This window comes from Chionomys nivalis, chromosome 14 (assembly GCF_950005125.1).
Source record: "Chionomys nivalis chromosome 14, mChiNiv1.1, whole genome shotgun sequence".
In the NCBI taxonomy this organism is placed as follows: Eukaryota; Metazoa; Chordata; class Mammalia; order Rodentia; family Cricetidae; genus Chionomys; species Chionomys nivalis.
Window position 1 is genome coordinate 64537297 of NC_080099.1, and position 18336 is coordinate 64555632.

Genomic DNA, 18336 nt, shown 5'->3' on the forward strand with positions numbered 1-18336 from the left:
TAAATTGCACTCATTTCCATGCGTTCCGAGGATGTGTTTAAAAACAAAGGTTGTAATCTTCCTTCTTGGTGTTCATCTCCTATGCTTTCTGGTTCCTTCCCTTGCAGGACTACGACCTGAGCCAGCTCCAGCAGCCAGACACTGTAGAGCCTGACACCATCAAGCCTGTGGGGATCAGACGGCTAGACGAGAGGCCCATCCATGCCGAGCCACAGTATCCAGTCCGCTCTGCAGCCCCACACCCTGGGGACATTGGGGACTTCATTAATGAGGTGCAGAGACTCGCTTTCTTTTGTAAAATTTTATTTCATTAACACATTAACATATATTAGCTATACAGAATCAGTTTCTTTATGGTAATTTATGCACGTGTATAATATGTATTGCTTGTTTACCCCATTACATCTCTTGATCCCCCCACTTCCACTGATCCCCTCCTCTTCCCAACTAGTCCTCCTTCTACTTTCATTTCTTTCTTCGTGGTGACCCCAAGTGTTTAATTAGGGTTAGTTGCATGAGTATGAATAAGGGGTTATGTGTAGGAGCATTAGCAATTGCCCAGTAACTGCACTGTTGAAGAAAATTACTCACTTTCTTGTAGGACATCTTATTGTATTCTTAAGATTGGGTCTCTGTGGCATGCACATTTGGGACACAGCTATTTAATATAATTCATTAAAATATCATTATTTTTGATTTTATGTTTATATGAAAAGAAATATCACTTCGGTGACAGAGAACAAGCTTTTTAAATGTACGTGCAGATGTACATATATGTGCAGGTGTACATGGGAACCTACATTCATGTGTTTTTGGAAACTAGAGGACAGCCTGGGGAACATTCTGTAGGCACTATCGAACTTGATTTTCTGAGACAGAATCTCTCATGAGCCTGGAACTCACCCTGTAGACTAGACTGGCTGACCTTCAAGCTTCAAGGACATCCACCTGTTTCCACCTCCCCAGTGCTGGGCTAATAAACACTCGGCACATAGACGGACTTTTTTCACATGGATGCTGAGGATCAAACAGGTCCTGAAGCTTGCAGAGGAGGCGCATTATAGACTGAGCTGTCTTCCCAGCACCCTCAATGGTTTCAGTCAGTCCAAAAGGGAGGCATCAGCCAACATCCTGTACTGTAAAATGCCGTGATCATACGTTAGGCGCAGCCTATAGACAACAAACAGACCAGTACTGCCCTGCATTCTAACTTCCTGGATTCTAACTTCCTGGATTAGCCTTAATAAGCAAACAGGAGTTCTCTTTGCCTTTTTCTGTACTGATGAGAATTCATTACCTCTTCATCAACTCATCAAATGACAGTTGGAAGAGTGGCTAAATTAAATACCATGTGACTTGAACACTGGCCTTGTAGAGGAGACTTAAAAGCCTCTGTGTGAGGGAACTAATTCTCCACTGGACGCAGCAGACACAATTTCACTGTGAGAATTCTCCGTCATTCTTTTATTCATTGCTCCCAAGAGTCCTGCTATGGCTGATACTAAAGTTTTGACATAGAATGACTTGTGCTTCTTCTGTTTAGATACTAGCCAGGCTTTTTTTATTGTTCATATAAGACAGTGATAGTTAACGATACTGGCTGAATATATAGCAGAAGCTGTGGTCTCTGCTCAGATGCTGGGCACTCCAAAGTCACCATTGATTTCTATACATCACAGCGTGCAAGGTTGGCCATTGCATGTGGCTTTGATCATGGAGCAGGCTTGATGAGTCACTAGCAAGCTTTCTGTTGGCTGCGAACCAGCTCCCAAATCATGAAATGGAGACAATATTATCATGTGCTTGTTCCACTAGCTCTTATAACTTAAACTAACCTGTTTCTCTTCATCTACGTTTTGCCTTGGGCATTTTTACCTTTCTTTCATTCTGTATGACCTACTCCTCCTTGTCTGGCTGGCTGATGGCTGCCTGACTGACTTGCTGGCCCTCCGTGTCTCCCAAGTTCTTTCTCTTTCTGTCTTTCGGGCCTAGATCCCTTCTCCTCCTTACTCTCTCTGCCCATCAGCCCTACCTATCCCTCCTCTGCCTGGCCCCTGGCCATCCAGCTTTTTATTTCATCCAGTTTTGTACCTTAGGCAGGCAAACAACACATTTTTACATAATTAAACAAATGTAGACTAAACAGATATAGCACATCTTCACCTAGTTAAGGTAATATTCCACAACATGAGCCTCTTGTTTCATGGGCTTTATTGACATAGCTGTAAAATATATATATACGTTAGCAGTCTATTGTAAAGTTTCATATGTAGTAAGTTTTGAAATAGGGGCTGGCGATTTTGATGAGTGGATAAAGGCACATCCCACCATCTGATGATCTGCATTTGATCCCGGGAATCCATGTGGATCACAAGTGTGCTCTCACATTCACATGGACACAGTGGCATGCACGTGAGCACGCGTGTGCGCGTGTGCACACACACACACAAACTAAATAAAGTGTAAGAATAATAATTTATTTAACAAAGTTTTAAAGGAGAGTTGTGACTTTTCATTGCTGTCTGTTCCTAATGAAAAGAGGCTGCTTTCCAAACATGTTGGCTTCTGTTGAGAAAGTAATGGATTAATTTGTGGCAAATAACCATTAAGACCATATAGAAGGGAAGAGAGGAAAGCTACTATCTCCTTTTTTCTGTAATCTGTGTTCTGACTTGCTCTGTTCTTACGCAGATTTGCTTAGAGACAGTTTCAGGAGCTTATGAATCACATTTATTTATGTAAGAGTACCCAATGGACTTGTGTCTGTATTTGTTGTATATTGTTCTGAAAAAACATTGAATTATCCTCTTGGTTATTGAGTTTTAAGATATAATGAATTTTAGAACTACAGGTGTGAGAACTATATTTTCTTGCAATTAAGAGTTTTGATGAGTGGAATTCAAACCTTAGGTGCTTCTGCAGGGCCCTGTGGTGCAGCTCACTGTGGGAGTCAGTTCCAGCCCTAATATTCTTCTCTTAGAAATAAAAATCAAGCCCTAAGTGCAGTTATAAGGCTAATCATAGGCTGATTCCTGCAATTTCCTTCATTCCCCGAGTTCTTCTTTTTTTTTTTTTTTTTTTTTTTTTTTTTTTTTTTTTTTTTTTGGTTTTTCGAGACAGGGTTTCTCTGTGGTTTTGGAGCCTGTCCTGGAACTAGCTCTTGTAGACCAGGCTGGCCTCGAACTCACAGAGATCCGCCTGCCTCTGCCTCCCAAGTGCTGGGATTAAAGGCGTGCGCCACCACCGCCCGGCTCCCCGAGTTCTTCTTAAACTGCAGTCCTAAGGTACTTGCAGGCGCCAAAGGATGGCCCTTTTGAACAGGAAAAACTCATGCTTTCTCGATCTGCAAGTTTTCTGTAGCCATAAGGATCCAGTGCAAACATCTCGTCTCTGAAACTGTCCTTGAGATGTCTGGAAAGACCAAGTGATTTTTCTCCTGACACAATCCTCCCCAGCCGCCTGGACTGTGACTGTAAATATTCTCTCTGCCATTGGAGAGTGTGACTGTCGATATTCTCTCTTCCATTTGAGGGTGCAACTGTCAATATTTTTGTCTCTCACCTGAGTATATGGGTTCTCTAGAGCAAGGGCTATTTCTTGCTCTGTGTGGCTGCTCTGCGACATTCAGTACTTTAGATGTATTAGGTGTATTTTCACTTACAATCTTGTCAATGTGTTGGTGGGGACTGCATCCATCCTCAGTCGAGGAGCCTCTGTTCAATAGTGAAGTTATGCTCACGATGCACAGACGGCCCCTCGTGCCGGGGTTATACTTGTTTCGGTCTCATCCCCGGTCCCTCGCAGAACATTGAAAGGTGGCTTTATCTGTCCCTTGCACCCCTGGCTTATAATTGGATTCTGTTCTTCCAGACTCAAACTCACCTTTCCTTGCCATGCCAGAAAGGATCAGGACACAGAACAGAGACAGGTGCTGTCCAGTGTCACCCAACCCTACCTGGGGCTTACCCCCATTATTAAAAACCATCTGTGGTTCCATTCATCCTCCCTGTGAGGTCTTCTGTGGCCAAGGAAATGGGTCCTTATTCCTGGGTGTGGCTGGATGGGGTAGAGCAGATACTTTGGTGAGTGAATGAATAAAAAGATCAATGACACTTCTAGTCATTTTCAAAATAGCAGCAAATCCATGAAGCTGAGCATGATCTCAAAATACAGGAATTAGAAAGGGGACTACAATCAAGCCTTGACGTGTCCGAGGACCAGGGAAGTGAGTGTAGCTGTAGCTTGTGCAAAGCCCTGGGTTCAATCCCCAGCGTCTCGTGTACTGTCTGTGGGGGCATACACCTACAGTCCCAGCGCTCAGCAGAGGCAGGAACATCAGTTCAAGGTCATTCTTGGCTACATAATGGTTTCCGTGACAACCTTATTTAGCTAAAAGACACCTTGTCTTTAAAAAACAAAATAATGACAACAAAACAGTCCTACAATTAGAGGCAGGAGGAAGTCCAAGCAGATTTATGCATCTCAAAAACAACAAAAGCGAGTAGCAGGATATGATAGTTGATTCTGTGGGCAAACGAAAAGAGATTAATACTCTCTAGAAGTTATACAATCCTCAGAAGCACCATGCGGATTCTTCCATCCCAGGGAACAATTAAGACTTACTCAATATCTTTCATTAACTTGGCAAACAAAAATAAATACATGTATTTCGAAACATTTGGAGGCACCTGGAAAGAACTCCAGTACACTTTGTGAAAACATTGCAAATACATACAAATTTATTTATCTCCAGGTCTTATTTGATTTAGCAGAGGACCAAATGTTCCAAAGGAAGAATAATATAGTGGTGATTATAATTGGAGCGCTTTTATAGATACAAGAAATAGGGACGCTCCCGAGAACATTCTCCAGCTTGTTTACTTAATGAATGAGCGTTGCCGTGAATCTCACAAGTGAACTCATTTCTAGTCAAGCAGGTAGAGTAGAGCAAGACACCTGTTTTTGGATTTTAGTTAGAATTTCATTCTGTTTGCGTTTTTGAACATGACCTTCAGAAGGTGAGAATAGTGAAATAAATTCATTTAATCTCAGCTCCTTAGTAGAAATTAGCATATCTCCAATAACTGCATCAATCTCACATGCCCTTATCTGAGAGGAATTAAAATCATGTGTGCCCTTTGGTGAGAGGACTGACTTCTGCCTTAACATTGCTTACAACATCCGGAAGGGCTTTGTAGGAGAACCGGAAGGGCTTTGTAGGAGAATGGGTTGGAACTACTAAAGCTTACACTGCTTCTTTCTCTTGTTAATTACATTTACTTTGTCAGCTTTAAAGCACATCGTTTCACTCCAAAAGGACTGTGGGGCTTGTCTGAGTTCAAATCCAGCTCACCTCTCAGAACTGGGACTTTGTGCAAGTTTGAGGCCCTTGACGTTCATCTCTGGGTTTCCAATTGTCATTTTTGTAATCAGGAAATAAAATAGAACCTTCTTTTGAGGTTGTAGTGGAATCTTAATAAGGTGGCATGTGTGGATGCGGTGTGATGGCACACACCTTTAAACTCAGCACTCAGGAGGCAGACACAGGCAGATCTCTGAGTTTGAGGCCAGCCTGGTCTACAGAACAAGTTCCAGGACAACCAGAGCTACACAGAGAAACCCTGTCTCAAAAAACAAAACAACAGCAACAAGAAATAGACAGCATGTGTGAAATGCTTGGCATAGTGTGTGTCTCTGTATTGTTAGAAATGCAGTAATGATTATTTCAGACAATTTTATATCAATAAAAGATTCTCAATGATTTCTGCCTTCTCCCTGCCACCACCTCCCATTTCCCTCCCCCTCCCCCATCAAGTTCCCCTCCCTTATCATCCCTAAGAGTAATCCGGGTTCGCTGCCCTGTGGGAAGTCCAAGGACCACCCACCTCCATCCAGGTCTAGTAAGGTGAGCATCCACACTGCCTAGGCTCCCACAAAGCCAGTAAGTGCAGTAGGATCAAAAACCCATTGCCATTGTTCTTGAGTTCTCAGTAGTCCTCATTGTCCATTATGTTCAGCAAGTCCGGTTTTATCCCATGCTTTTTCAGACCCAGGCCAGCTGGCCTTGGTGAGTTCCTGATAGAACATCCCCATTGTCTCAGTGTGTGGGTGCACCCCTCGCGGTCCTGAGTTCCTTGCTCGTGCTCTGTCTCCTGCTCTTGATTTGGACCTTGAGATTTCAGTCCGGTGCTCCAATGTGGGTCTTTGTCTCTGTCTCCTTTCATCGCCTAAATGTTTTTCTTAGGGTTCACCTTCTTAATTAGCTTCTCTAGGATCACGCATAATAGGCTCAACGTCCCCTATTCATGGCTAGAAACCAAATATGAGTGAGTACATCCCATGTTCCTCTTTTTGGGTCTGGCTCACCTCACTCAGTATAGTGTTTTCTATTTCCGTCCATTTGCCTGCAAAATTCAGGAAGTAATCGTTTTTTACTGCTGAGTAATACTCTAATATGTATATATTCCATACTTTCTTCATCCATTCTTCCATTGAAGGGCATCTATGTTGTTTCCAGGTTCTGGCTGTTACAAACAATGCTGCTATGAACATAGTTGAGCATATACTTTTGTTGTATGATAGGGCATTTCTTGGGTATATTCCCAAGAGTGGTATTGCTGGGTCCAGGGGTAGGTGGATCCCGAAATTCCTGAGAAACCGCCACACTGTTTTCCAAAGTGGTTGCACAAGTTTGCATTCCCACCAGCAATGGATGAGTGTATCCCTTTCTCCACAACCTCTCTAGCAAAGGCTATCATTGGTGTTTTTTATTTTAGCCATTCTGACAGGTGTAAGATGGTATCTTAAAGTTGTCTTGATTTGCATTTCCCTGATCGCCAAGGAAGTTGAGCATGTCCTTAAATGTCTTTTGGCCATTCGCACTTCTTCTGTTGAGAATTCTCTGTTCAGTGCAGTGCCCCATTTTTTAATTGGGTTGATTAGCCCTTTACGGTCTACTTTCTTGAGTTCTCTATATATTTTGGAGATCAGACCTTTGTCTGTTGCGGGGTTGGTGAAGGCAGAAATCTTTAATAAATAAATAAATAAATAAATAAATAAATAAATAAATAAATAAATAGAAATCATTCAGGTAAACAGCTGCGTCCCATGTACCCCTCACGTGGCCAGGAAGCTGGTCCAGTCTCTGAAGATCACCACTGTGCGTGCTAGAACTCACTGAACGTCACATTTCTTTTTTTTTTTTTTTTTGGTTTTTTTCGAGACAGGGTTTCTCTGTGGTTTTGGAGCCTGTCCTGGAACTAGCTCTTGTAGACCAGGCTGGTCTCGAACTCACAGAGATCCGCCTGCCTCTGCCTCCCAAGTACTGGGATTAAAGGCGTGCGCCACCACCGCCCGGCTGAACGTCACATTTCTTAATTAGAATTCGTAGAAGAACCATGTGTGAGTGCTGTATTTTCTTTTCTTTCTTTTTTTTGTTTAACGAAATGCAAGTGTGATGAAAAAGGAGTTTGGCTGGTGATTTTTACTTTATTTTTTAGTTTGTTTTTTCAGCTGACAGTGGAGCTTTTGAGCCCAGATTGCTGGGCAGCCTCCCCTCCCGCACTGTTCAGGCTGCCCTGCGCGGCTGTTTCTCCACCTTTTGGGTGTCACTCTCCGAGTGAAGATGTCCAGGAAGCCCAGCCTTTGGAAGGGCATTTCCTAACAGGGCTCACAACTGCCTTTTAAGGCTTTTCCCAAAGAGGCTTTCCAAGGAGTGTCTCCCACAGTGGTGGTTTTAGTAGAAGTAGGGATAGAACAACTTTGAGGGATTAATGTTCAGTTAGGTTCCTACATCCTGTTTGTTTTATTAAAAACGTCTTAAAATGTTACAGTAAAAAAAAAAAAAAGATTCTCAATGGTCTTTTAATTGAAATGAAAAATTAAATTCTCTTTTTATAAAAATAATAGCATCTTAAACTCCCTATAACCAAATAGGTTACTAATGTTAGCTTTGATATATAATATAAAATTGTATACTAGTATGTCCACCTATATAAGTCTGGAGCATTAGGGAAACAATCTCTTGTAGAAGGGAATCCGGAACTCAGACATTGTCCTGACCAGAAGGATGTGATTGCAAAACAGCCTTGGCAGGAAGGGGCCTCACACTCTGAGGTGATTCAAACAAGGGGAGGCGAGGTGACTGGAGCAACCACAGGTGTGACTCCCATAGCTGGGGGGGGGGGGGGCAAGCTCAACAGCAAAAGCAGCATTTGCAGTGGGCTAATGCCTGAATGAGTGGGTTGATGGAGGGATGGAGGGATGCGTGGGTGGGTGGGTGGATGGTTGGATGGATGAGTGGATAGATGATTGGTATATTAATCATAAAAATACGTTGAGAAACATTACAATCACATTGCAGCTAGAAAGAAATGAATATGTAAATAGAAGCTGTGCGCAAGGGTTTGGAGAACTGGTGCTTAATTCAGTTGTGGGTGCTCAGGTTGAGGCTAGGGCAAACCGGGGTCCTACAGGGTTTCTCTATAGAGCTTTGTACCCAGCCGTCAGTCAGGCTTGGCAAAGCACCATCTTATTCTTCTATCTCAGCTTCTCTCTTCTATTGTTTACTTAAACTGTTAATCAATTTTAAGATCAATTTTCTTAAATAAAGGCAACTTCTTTTATTTCCAGTAGGTGCCTGTGCACCTCTGTTGAAGACTGTCTTTCACACCCTGGGTGAATCTGTCCCTTGGGTATGCAGGCCTTAAAAAGCATGTTGAAGGCTTTGCCTACAGGGAGTGATACCACATTTGTGAGAGACCCACAGTCATCCCAGGAAAGGAGCTGGAGTTCTGAGATGAGAAGAACAGTGAGAAGTCCCTGTCGCTCTGCTGCAGGCAGGACATGGGGAGCCGATGCAAAGCTATGGCACAAAGACTACAGAAGCCGATGTCAGGAGATCAGTGGCTCTTTCTCCTTCCATTCGTCTTGTGTTCCTCTCTGCAGAGTGCCTTTATAGTTCCCATCAAAGTCAGTCTCCACCCCAAAAGCTTAGGGTCCAAAGTCTATAAATACAAGCTCAGCAAGAAGTAGCCACAGTTTATACTCTGCAAAGGACCTTAGACTGAAGAAAACTGATACAGCACCCAGATAAATTTATCTAGAGTTCCAGATCTGATCCATGAAAGGAGAACTAAGGAGCCAAGCGTACTTTTCTACATCGAGTTAGGCCTGGAGAAACACGTGGTTGGTTTGTAAATTTAGTAACAGTCCTTCATACGTCAAGTGACAAGGGTCCATATCCAAGAATAAAGGAATCCATAAGGAATCCAGGAGACTGCTCCCCCAGATTTATTCTGCAGTCTTTGACCGCAGGGCTATAATTGCCAGTTTCTCAGCTTGCCTATGATCCTTTGAGGAAATACCTCATCCCGAAATGATTCACTCTGTTCTGAAGTGCAAACCAATCCCATGCATGTAACAGGGGCTCGAAGTTCCTGACCCCTACCTAGAAAGAACTTCCCCAAGAATTCCTCCAGGTCAGTGATGTCACCCTTCGTGACACTATGCCCTACTATGCACAGTAGACTCCCTAAGCATGCCATGGCCTTAACTCCTCTGTAAAAGCAACAAAGCAAATTCAAACTACCATAGTGGTCAGAAGACCAACACAGGAGCTGAAATGTATATCTCTCAAGATGAAAAGGATATTTTTAAGATTCTCAGCACCAGATATGGGATAGATTACTTCAAGCATTACACTGATCTTAAGGAGTGCTGAATGAAGTGTGTTCAGACGTTTGCTGAAGATTCTCAGAGTCTTCCGACATACCAGTGCGGACCAGAGAGTTGAAGCGTGAGTCATTTGGACACGGGGATCTGTGTCATCACTTTTCAACCCCTCATTCCAGATGTCCTTGAAGCTCTGCCGCCCTGCCATTGACTCTTTTAAGATAGGGTATTATATATCACAGAGTGGCCTTGAACTCCTTGAACTGGCTTTGCAGCCGTTCCAAGAATAACCTTAAACATCTCATCACACTACCTCTTTCTGTGGGGTGCTGTGATTACAAGTGGGCACCCAACACCTAGTTAAGGCAATCTTGGGGAACAAACACAGTTCTTCTTCCATGCTGGGCAACACTCTACCAACTGCGCGGCATCCCCAACTCATCTCTTCAGAAAAGAATCTTAGTACTTGTTTTTAGGAAGTCCTTTGTACTAAGAATTTCCATGAAGCTTTTTGATTTTTACTTCTGGGGTCTATTTCATGTGTAGAACAAAACTAGATGGTGCTGAATTAAAAGATTCATTTAGTAACTATGATTGTAGTTGGTAGATTTTGTAGGAAAAGGGGAGATACGAGGTGATACTAAGTGACTGTGAGCCCCAAGAGGGCAGTCAGTGAATCTAGCTTGTTCACATGCAGGTCCCCAATGCATTAGAGTCACAGAAACCCAAACCTTGTGTCTTGCATTGACGGCACAAAGTGAATGAAGGTGAATTCTTTGGCTTTTCAAGAGCTGGGGCTGCAGTAACTAACAACTATTGCTAGCTTGTGGTAGTGATGACCGCAATTCTTGTGCAAGTTCCAAGCCCATTGGTGGCTTTCTTTCCTTAGTCACGCATAGTTTTCATTGAGAGCTCGGGGGGAAGTAAACCTGCACATGTAGCAGACTGCCCTCCTCACTGACCAGACAAAGGACTGTCAGCAGCACCTCAGGACCCTTCGAGTGGCCTTTCTTCTCCCTGCTCCTCACAGCATTGGCCACAACCAAGCCCAACAGCTGGGTGACCTCTAAAGAGACCTCTGCGGCATCTTGGGTGTGTGCTTCCCTGGGGATCACTGAGGACAGCAACCCTCTCTGCCACAGAAAGGAGACAGGGATCCTGAGAAAGTGTGGGTTGTTGTTCTCAGTCTTAGAACTGCACTGTAGCTTTTTCTAAAAATAAGAGAAGTAAAGTCTCGTCCAGAATTAGTTTTGTTTTACATATTGAAGTGGTTTTCTGAAGACTTTTAAATTTTTCTTTAATAGCCCTTTCTGGGGTAAAAGAAGTATAACATGATATGGGGGAAAGTTGGGCCTAATTATAAATGGTTAGGGTTGTTGGGAAGAAATTCTTGGCTGTGGGAGAGTTGGGAGGCTCTGGCTCTGGTTTTTTTGATGGGAGTCTAGCAGCTGCTGTTTTATATCTTAAAATAACTTCTCTTAACTTTTACTTCAAATGTCAATGCAGGATTTTCTCTTTTCTTTAAAACTAACCATTAAAATATTGACTGGTACTCACTGAGTTTTCTTTGACCAACACTGGTGAGCACTTGAACCCCATGTCTCTTTTGCTCTTCACCTTGTTACAGTCTCACATAAGTCAATAGTGGGGACTCAAGGAGAATGATGGTGAAAGTTGAGGTGTTTGCTCTGGTCTGATCTCAGAAACACTACAGCATACTGACTCTGATCTTAACTTTCCTGGTTCTTCTTTATTCCTTATTGCTAAACTTGTAAAAATTGAACATGCTTATTTACAAAAAAAAAAAAAAGGTTTTTTTTTAAAGTTTCATTTCCGGTTGTTGTGGCAAAATAGCCTGACAGAAACATTTCAAGGAAGAAAGAAACTCTTCAGGCTCACAGTTGAAGGCCATCACCAGGGGAAGAAAGGGAACACAGGCTGGTCCACCACAGTCAGTCAGCAGAGAAAGGACCAAGTGCGTGCTCCTCAGGTCCCTCCCTCTCTATTTATACAATCCAGGAATCCTGTGAGGGAACGATGCCACCCACAGCAGACATGTCCTCCACCTCAGTTACTGTAACCAGATCATTTCCCCACATGCCTAGAGGATCATCATCTTCCAGTTGACTGTTTGGTCTGTGAGTTGACTGTTAACTCCCAATCACACATTCATAAGTTAATATGTACTCAGAAAACATGGAAATATTTAAAGATTGATCTCTCGAGGAAGAAAGTCTATGACAAGTCTCTTCATCTTAGGTGCCCACCAGCTTCTGCTGAGCCAAAGCTGTAGGCAAACAGTAATTGCTTGAAAACAACTGTTCTTGCTGTGTTGTGAGCATCAGAATGGAACTGAGAAAATCCCGACCGTCTAAGGCTGGTTTCTCTTTTTAATATTTGTGGTGCATAATTAACAATTAGCTGTAGATACTTTAACTGCATACTTAAAAGCACCTGATTCCAAGAGTTGAGAATGTGGATACTAATTGCTTTCTCATTTTTGTGTTCTTTATTTTTAACACTTTATATATATATATATATATATTTATATATATGTATATATAGTTTTAGATTGACAAAATTTCTTCCCCTCCCTCATATTTATATTATGTACAAATATCAGGTCATAGCTTTTCTACGGCCTATGAAATCTAGAAGTCACCCTACTTTTTATTGAAAAAATATCCTAATTTTCCTTATATGTAATTATTGTATGTGGAAGTGCCTTACTTAAGACAATTCATAGAAGTCTATGTTATGCATTGGGAATACTGCTTCCATACCCCTCACCCACACCTTTTTACTCTCTCCTTGCCCATTGGTCTTTGTCCTTCGACACTGACTCACTTCTACCTTCATGCCATGAATGTGTTTGTGTGTAAACACACACACACTGCACAGTTTTGTATACATGCACGAAGTCAAAGAACCACAAATTGCAGAAAGTACACATTTGTCTTTCTGAGACTGCCTTATTTTCTGTGATTATTGCCAGGTGGATCTACTGTGCTATAAACAGCATACTTAGAATCTGCCCTATCTTTTTACACTATATCAATTAACTCCACATTTTATGTTCCTATTAAAAAGGTGCTTTAATATGACTCTCTGTGTGGTGTAGTAACGTATCTGGCCTTCCTTCACTTATCCATCAACAGCCTTCCAAAATTAGGTCAATGTCACTTCCTTGGTGAATTCAGAGTCTTTGTGGTAATCTCAGTTTTCATTTCTTTTTTTCAATTTCCTGACATTTGCCTAGATTCCATAGTTCCGATATTTGTCATGAGCTTTCTGGTATATTCATGCCTTATAAAATACATTGTAAGCAGATATTGGGCCAAGGACCACTTGGTTCTCCTATATATGTCTTCTTTGATGCACATATAGTTTATATTCAATATCCTCCCCCCCCCCCGCCCCGTGTTTCTCTGTGTAGCACTGTCTGTCCTGAAACTAGCTTTGTAGACCAAGCTGATCTTAAATTCATGGAGATCTGCCTGCCCCTGCTTCCTGATTGCTGAGATTAACGGTGTGCGTTACCGCTGCCCAGCGGTATTCAACTTAACTGGGAAAAATCACTCTCCAAGTTCCTGTACCACAAGGACCTTTGTGTTTGTTTCATAGTCCCTGATCTACTAGTAAGTTAAATTATTCTTTCCAAAAAGCTCTTATCCCATGGATTTTCATTCACATTTATTACATCTTATCCCAAGGAAAGTATTGTTCATGTTCAGTGATTCGATGATTTTGTTGCTTTCATAGTAATTACCCTGTTAAAATTTAGGTTGCAGTTTGGTAAGTACTTTCTTTTGGCCTAGCCATAGGTCTCCATATCTCATCCTCTCTTAAGAGCTGCAAACGAATGACCCCTTTTTTCCATTTGTCAAATATATTCCCCAACCAGTCGCCATCTCCTTCTTTTGTCATGGCTACTCTTAGAATTGTTTCCTTGAAAAAGAGAATTGTCTGACTTAGAGGACCTTTTTCTTTTCCTGTGTGCTCAAATTGCTGTGATCTTGCCAATGGAAACCTTTGAGCAAGCTGTGATCCCCAAAGTCTCTTGGGTGACCTTGTGCTCTGTCAGCCGGTATCCTCTTGTAATTCCTTCCTCTCTCTCTCCTAACCTAGGGCCTTAAAGCTGCTGACAACGACCCCACAGCTCCGCCATATGACTCCCTCTTGGTCTTCGACTATGAGGGCAGCGGCTCCACGGCCGGCTCCTTGAGCTCCCTCAACTCCTCCAGTAGCGGTGGGGACCAGGACTATGACTACCTGAATGACTGGGGACCCCGCTTCAAGAAGCTGGCCGACATGTACGGCGGCGGCGACGACTGAACGGCAGGACGGACTTGGCTTTTGGACAAGTATGAACAGTTTCACCTGATATTCCCAAAAAGCATACAGAAGCTAGGCTTTAACTCTAGTCCACTAGCACCGTGCTTGCTGGAGGCTTTGGCGTAGGCTGCGAACCAGTTTGGGCTCCCAGGGAATATCAGTGATCCGATACTGTCTGGAAAACACCGAGCTCAGCTACACTTGAATTTTACAGTACAGAAGCACTGGGATTTTATGTGCCTTTTTGTACCTTTTTCAGATTGGAATTAGTTTTCTGTTTAAGGCTTTAATGGTACTGATTTCTGAAACAATAAGGAAAAGACAAAATATTTTGAGGCGGGAGCAGAACGGTAAATGTGACATGCTTCAACACACTTTTGTTACAATGCGTTTGCTTTTGTTAAGATGCAGAATGAAACAAACAGATTAAAAAAATTAACTCATGGAGTGATTTTGTTACCTAGGGTGGGGGGGGGAAGACCATGAAATAGGAAAAATGTACATTACTTCTAGTTTTAGACTTTAGATTTTTTTTTTCACTAAAATCTTAAAACTTACGCAGCTGGTTGCAGATAAAGGGAGTTTTCATATCACCGATTTGTAGCAAAATTGAATTTTTTCATAAACTAGAATGTTAGACACATTTTGGTCTTAATCCATGTACACCTTTTTATTTCCTGTATTTTTTCCACCTCGCTGTAAAAATGGTGTGTGTACATAATGTTTTATCAGCATAGACTATGGAGGAGTGCAGAGAACTCAGAACATGTGTATGTATTATTTGGACTTTGGATTCAGGTTTTTTGCATGTTAATATCTTTCGTTATGGATAAAGTATTTACAAAACAAAGTGACATTTGATTCAACTGTTGAGCTGTAGTTAGAATACTCAATTTTTAATTTTTAATTTTTTTAAATTTTTATTATTTTCTTTTCTTTTTGTTTTGTTTTGTTTTGTTCAGGGGAGGGATAAAAGTTCTTAGCACAAATGTTTTACATAATTTGTACCAAAAAAAATTACACACAAAAATGGAAGGAAAAGTTAAAAGGGGTGGCCTGGTACTGGCAGCACTAGCAAGTGTGTGTTTTTAAAAAACAAAACAAAACAAACAAAAAATGAATAAAAAGAGAAAAAAAGAAAAAAAAAGCTTTTAAACTGAAAAGACCCTGACGACGGCTTTGCGTCTGTGTTGTGTACCAGATTATAAACAATACACCTCTGACCCCAGCGTTCTGAATAAAATGCTGACTTTGGATCTGGTGACTGGTTTGAACCTTTTCTTTCTCCCAGAGCTGCTTTGAGTGTGGCAGAAACCCCAAGAGTCAGGGGGTCACTGGGAGTGGGAGCAGCAGTGCAAAATGATGTGTTCCTTCTCAGTTCCTTCCTACAGAAATGCCTGGAGTGTCTGCATAGAACACTGGTTGACTGGAAAAGGAACTCAGTGGCCATGGCATAAACACAACTTCATGAATTTCACTGAACACGTGAAATTGCTAGCTCACCTTTTGTTGCCACCCAAGCTGTTGGTTACACTGAAGTGGGTGGAGGGCGTGGCCTTGTTCTTTGTTCTTAGGGAAGGATGCTCAGGATTGGCTCCTGACTTTAATTCAACCTCTTCTTTAGTTGTGTGTGTTGTGTGTGCTACAGTGAGGGACAGAGAAGGAAGCAGCCATGCTAAGTTTTATAAAACTGTTCATATCTCTTAACTATGGTTCATAAGTGGGTTGTGTAAGAACTGAAAGAATTCTCACTATTTTCCTGTCTACCTTCATGGTCATAGCACCGTTAATTCTTACACTGTAGACTTCAGAAAACACACACAACACACCTCCTCTACATAACTGCACTGCTTTTCCTAACCTGAAAGTTATTGTATACACACAGTAAAATGGGCTCTTGGTTGCTTTTCAGATCCTTAGATGCTAGGCTCCGAGAATTTCCATAATGAAAACACACTAAACTGGATCATCTCTGTCTAAAATGAATTCATAGACAGTGCCCTCATGTTATTTGTACATCCAAATGAAAACTGAACTGACTTTCAAATTCCGATGTGTACAGTTTCTGTCAGGTAGGTAATTTTCTCACGACGTGGCTGTAGTGGCGCACACTTGCAGTTCCAGCATCTGGAGGGAAAGACAAGAAGATGATCACAAATTAGAGGCCACCCAATCGACTTAACAAGGTCCAAGCCAGCAAAGCATAAATACATAGATAAATCAAACAATCACACACACACAAAATGTTAGTGTGTGTGTGTGTGTGTGTGTGTGTGTGTGTGTGTGTGTGTGTGATTAATAGTTCTCAAAACTCCCCTTTTCCCAGATGCTCTCCACAGACATGGCCCTTTATATAAACATTTCTCAACCAAGCTCCCGACAACCAGTGAAGAGTAGTAGATGGGCTGGTTTTACTACAAACGGATTTTTCTATTCAACTAGTAGTGATGCATGGTCTTGTTATCCAAACGACTCTATACACATTTGCATATAGATTTTATTTTAATTTATATTCCTGAAAATGAGGTTACATACTATATATTTTCCTGTTATTTTCTTATTTTGCTAACACTTTATCTTGGACTTTTTTCATAATACCATATATGTGTTTCCACTTCATCCTTTTTAACTGCTACATAGAATTCCATAATATGGCCTTAATAGTTTCATTGAATCGTTTCTTAATTTGTTTCCCTTTTTCATGATTAAAAATGATTCCACAGTAAACACGCCTGTGCAAGCCTCTGCATGTGGGAGTATTTTTCCAAATTAGAAGCTTGAGGATGGAATTACATGATTCAAGAAACCAGAGGGAAGTTAATTAAACATGGCTAAAATTATAAATGTTTAGTGTTACTTCAATGAGCCTTTTAGCTAAAAGAAGCAGCTTTTTAAAAGCCAGCAGCAGAATTCAAGATGATCTAACTAAGGCCTTACTCTCTTTTCTGTGGAAATTAGACATGGGGTCAAGTCCTGGTCGTAGCTTCCAGTGATCTGTAAAATAGCTTAAAAATGTAGTATAATAAAGCCTTGAAAATTCTGTTTATGAGTGTGATGTTCAGACTCGATCCAGAAGCAAACTTATCTTGGCCATCCTTGCGAACTTGGGTCTGACTGCAGTGTGAACAGTGAGCCCACTTATGGAGAGGGATCCCCCTGGTAATGGTCACTTTCTGAGATAAAATTATGTGTGCTGTAAATTTCACCAAGAGCAACAGATTGTCTAGTTAAAGACAACACTAATTCATAGCATCACAATGGATTACGTGAATCACTTCCCCTCGCGCGCAGCCATCTGGATGTTATGCCCCTTAAAGGTTGGCATGAGGAGACCAGTGAGATGTCTCAGCGGCAAACAGCCTTTGCTGACAGAGCACCCAGAGTCAAATCTCCAGAACTCTTTCATAGAAGGAGAGAACTAGCTCCATAGAGTCATCCTGTGACCTCTACATGTATAGTGTACACACATACACACACAATGACAACAAATAAAAATAATTCAGAAGTTTGCCATTCCTGTGATCATCAGGAGATCCCCCAGAAGCCTGGCGGTAGACTGTCTGTTCTTTCTCTGCATGGGCAAGTCATCTGTGTTCCTTCAAGTCTGTCTCCATTCCCCCAATTGGCAAGACCTCTTGACATGCTTGCTTTCCTAGTATTTTGCTAATTTTTTGAGGTCACTACAGTGTTTTTATAGCACAAAATTTTCATGATTTTTTAAAGAGTTTGTTATATTTAAAAGGGAGATTTCTGAGATTATTTTTTCCTCAGTGACATTTAGCACTTTCATCCATCCAGAATCATGATTCTAGGAGTCAGCTTCGGAACATGTCTAAATGTAAGGTCTGATATTAAGACATCATTTGTTAAAAATTTGAACCTTGTCCCAGTCATGTGACATAGAACCTTTATCCTATACGTCTCTTTCTTGGTCTTTGAGTCTGTTCCATTGGTTCACGGATTGTCTGCACAGTGCTGGATGATTCTAACGTCTTATTTTGATAAATCATTCCCTTGCTGTTCTTGTCTATAAAACTGTTCTATATTTTTTTCTGAATTTTTCTTGTACATGAATTTTAGAAATATTTTGTCAAGTACTACAACAAATTATATTTCAGGTTTTATTAAGTTGTAGAAAAATAACAATGTCACTTATTCCCATCAAATTCTATATAGTTTCATACCATAGAGTTTTACTAAGCATCTCATTTTTGTGTTCTATTTAGTTCTTTTCATTATTCTTAGGAAAGGACTTTTTCAAACTGCAGTTTCTCTACCAATTCTCTTACTGGTTGCTTGCAAGTTGATTGATCTCTCCTATTTCTGCCT

General features: G+C 41.4%; 1 protein-coding gene across 1 annotated transcript in view; it reads left to right on the forward strand.

The window, feature by feature from the left end:
- Window positions 1-15263, forward strand: part of Cdh2 (cadherin 2) — a 234362-nt gene extending 219099 nt beyond the window's left edge. Inside the window, exons 15-16 of the mRNA XM_057788911.1 lie at window positions 108-272; window positions 13801-15263. Of these exons, the coding sequence (XP_057644894.1) occupies window positions 108-272; window positions 13801-14007 (372 nt within the window). The 3' untranslated portion in view covers window positions 14008-15263. The remainder of the gene's footprint in view (window positions 1-107; window positions 273-13800) is intronic.
- The last annotated feature ends 3073 nt before the right edge of the window (window positions 15264-18336 follow it).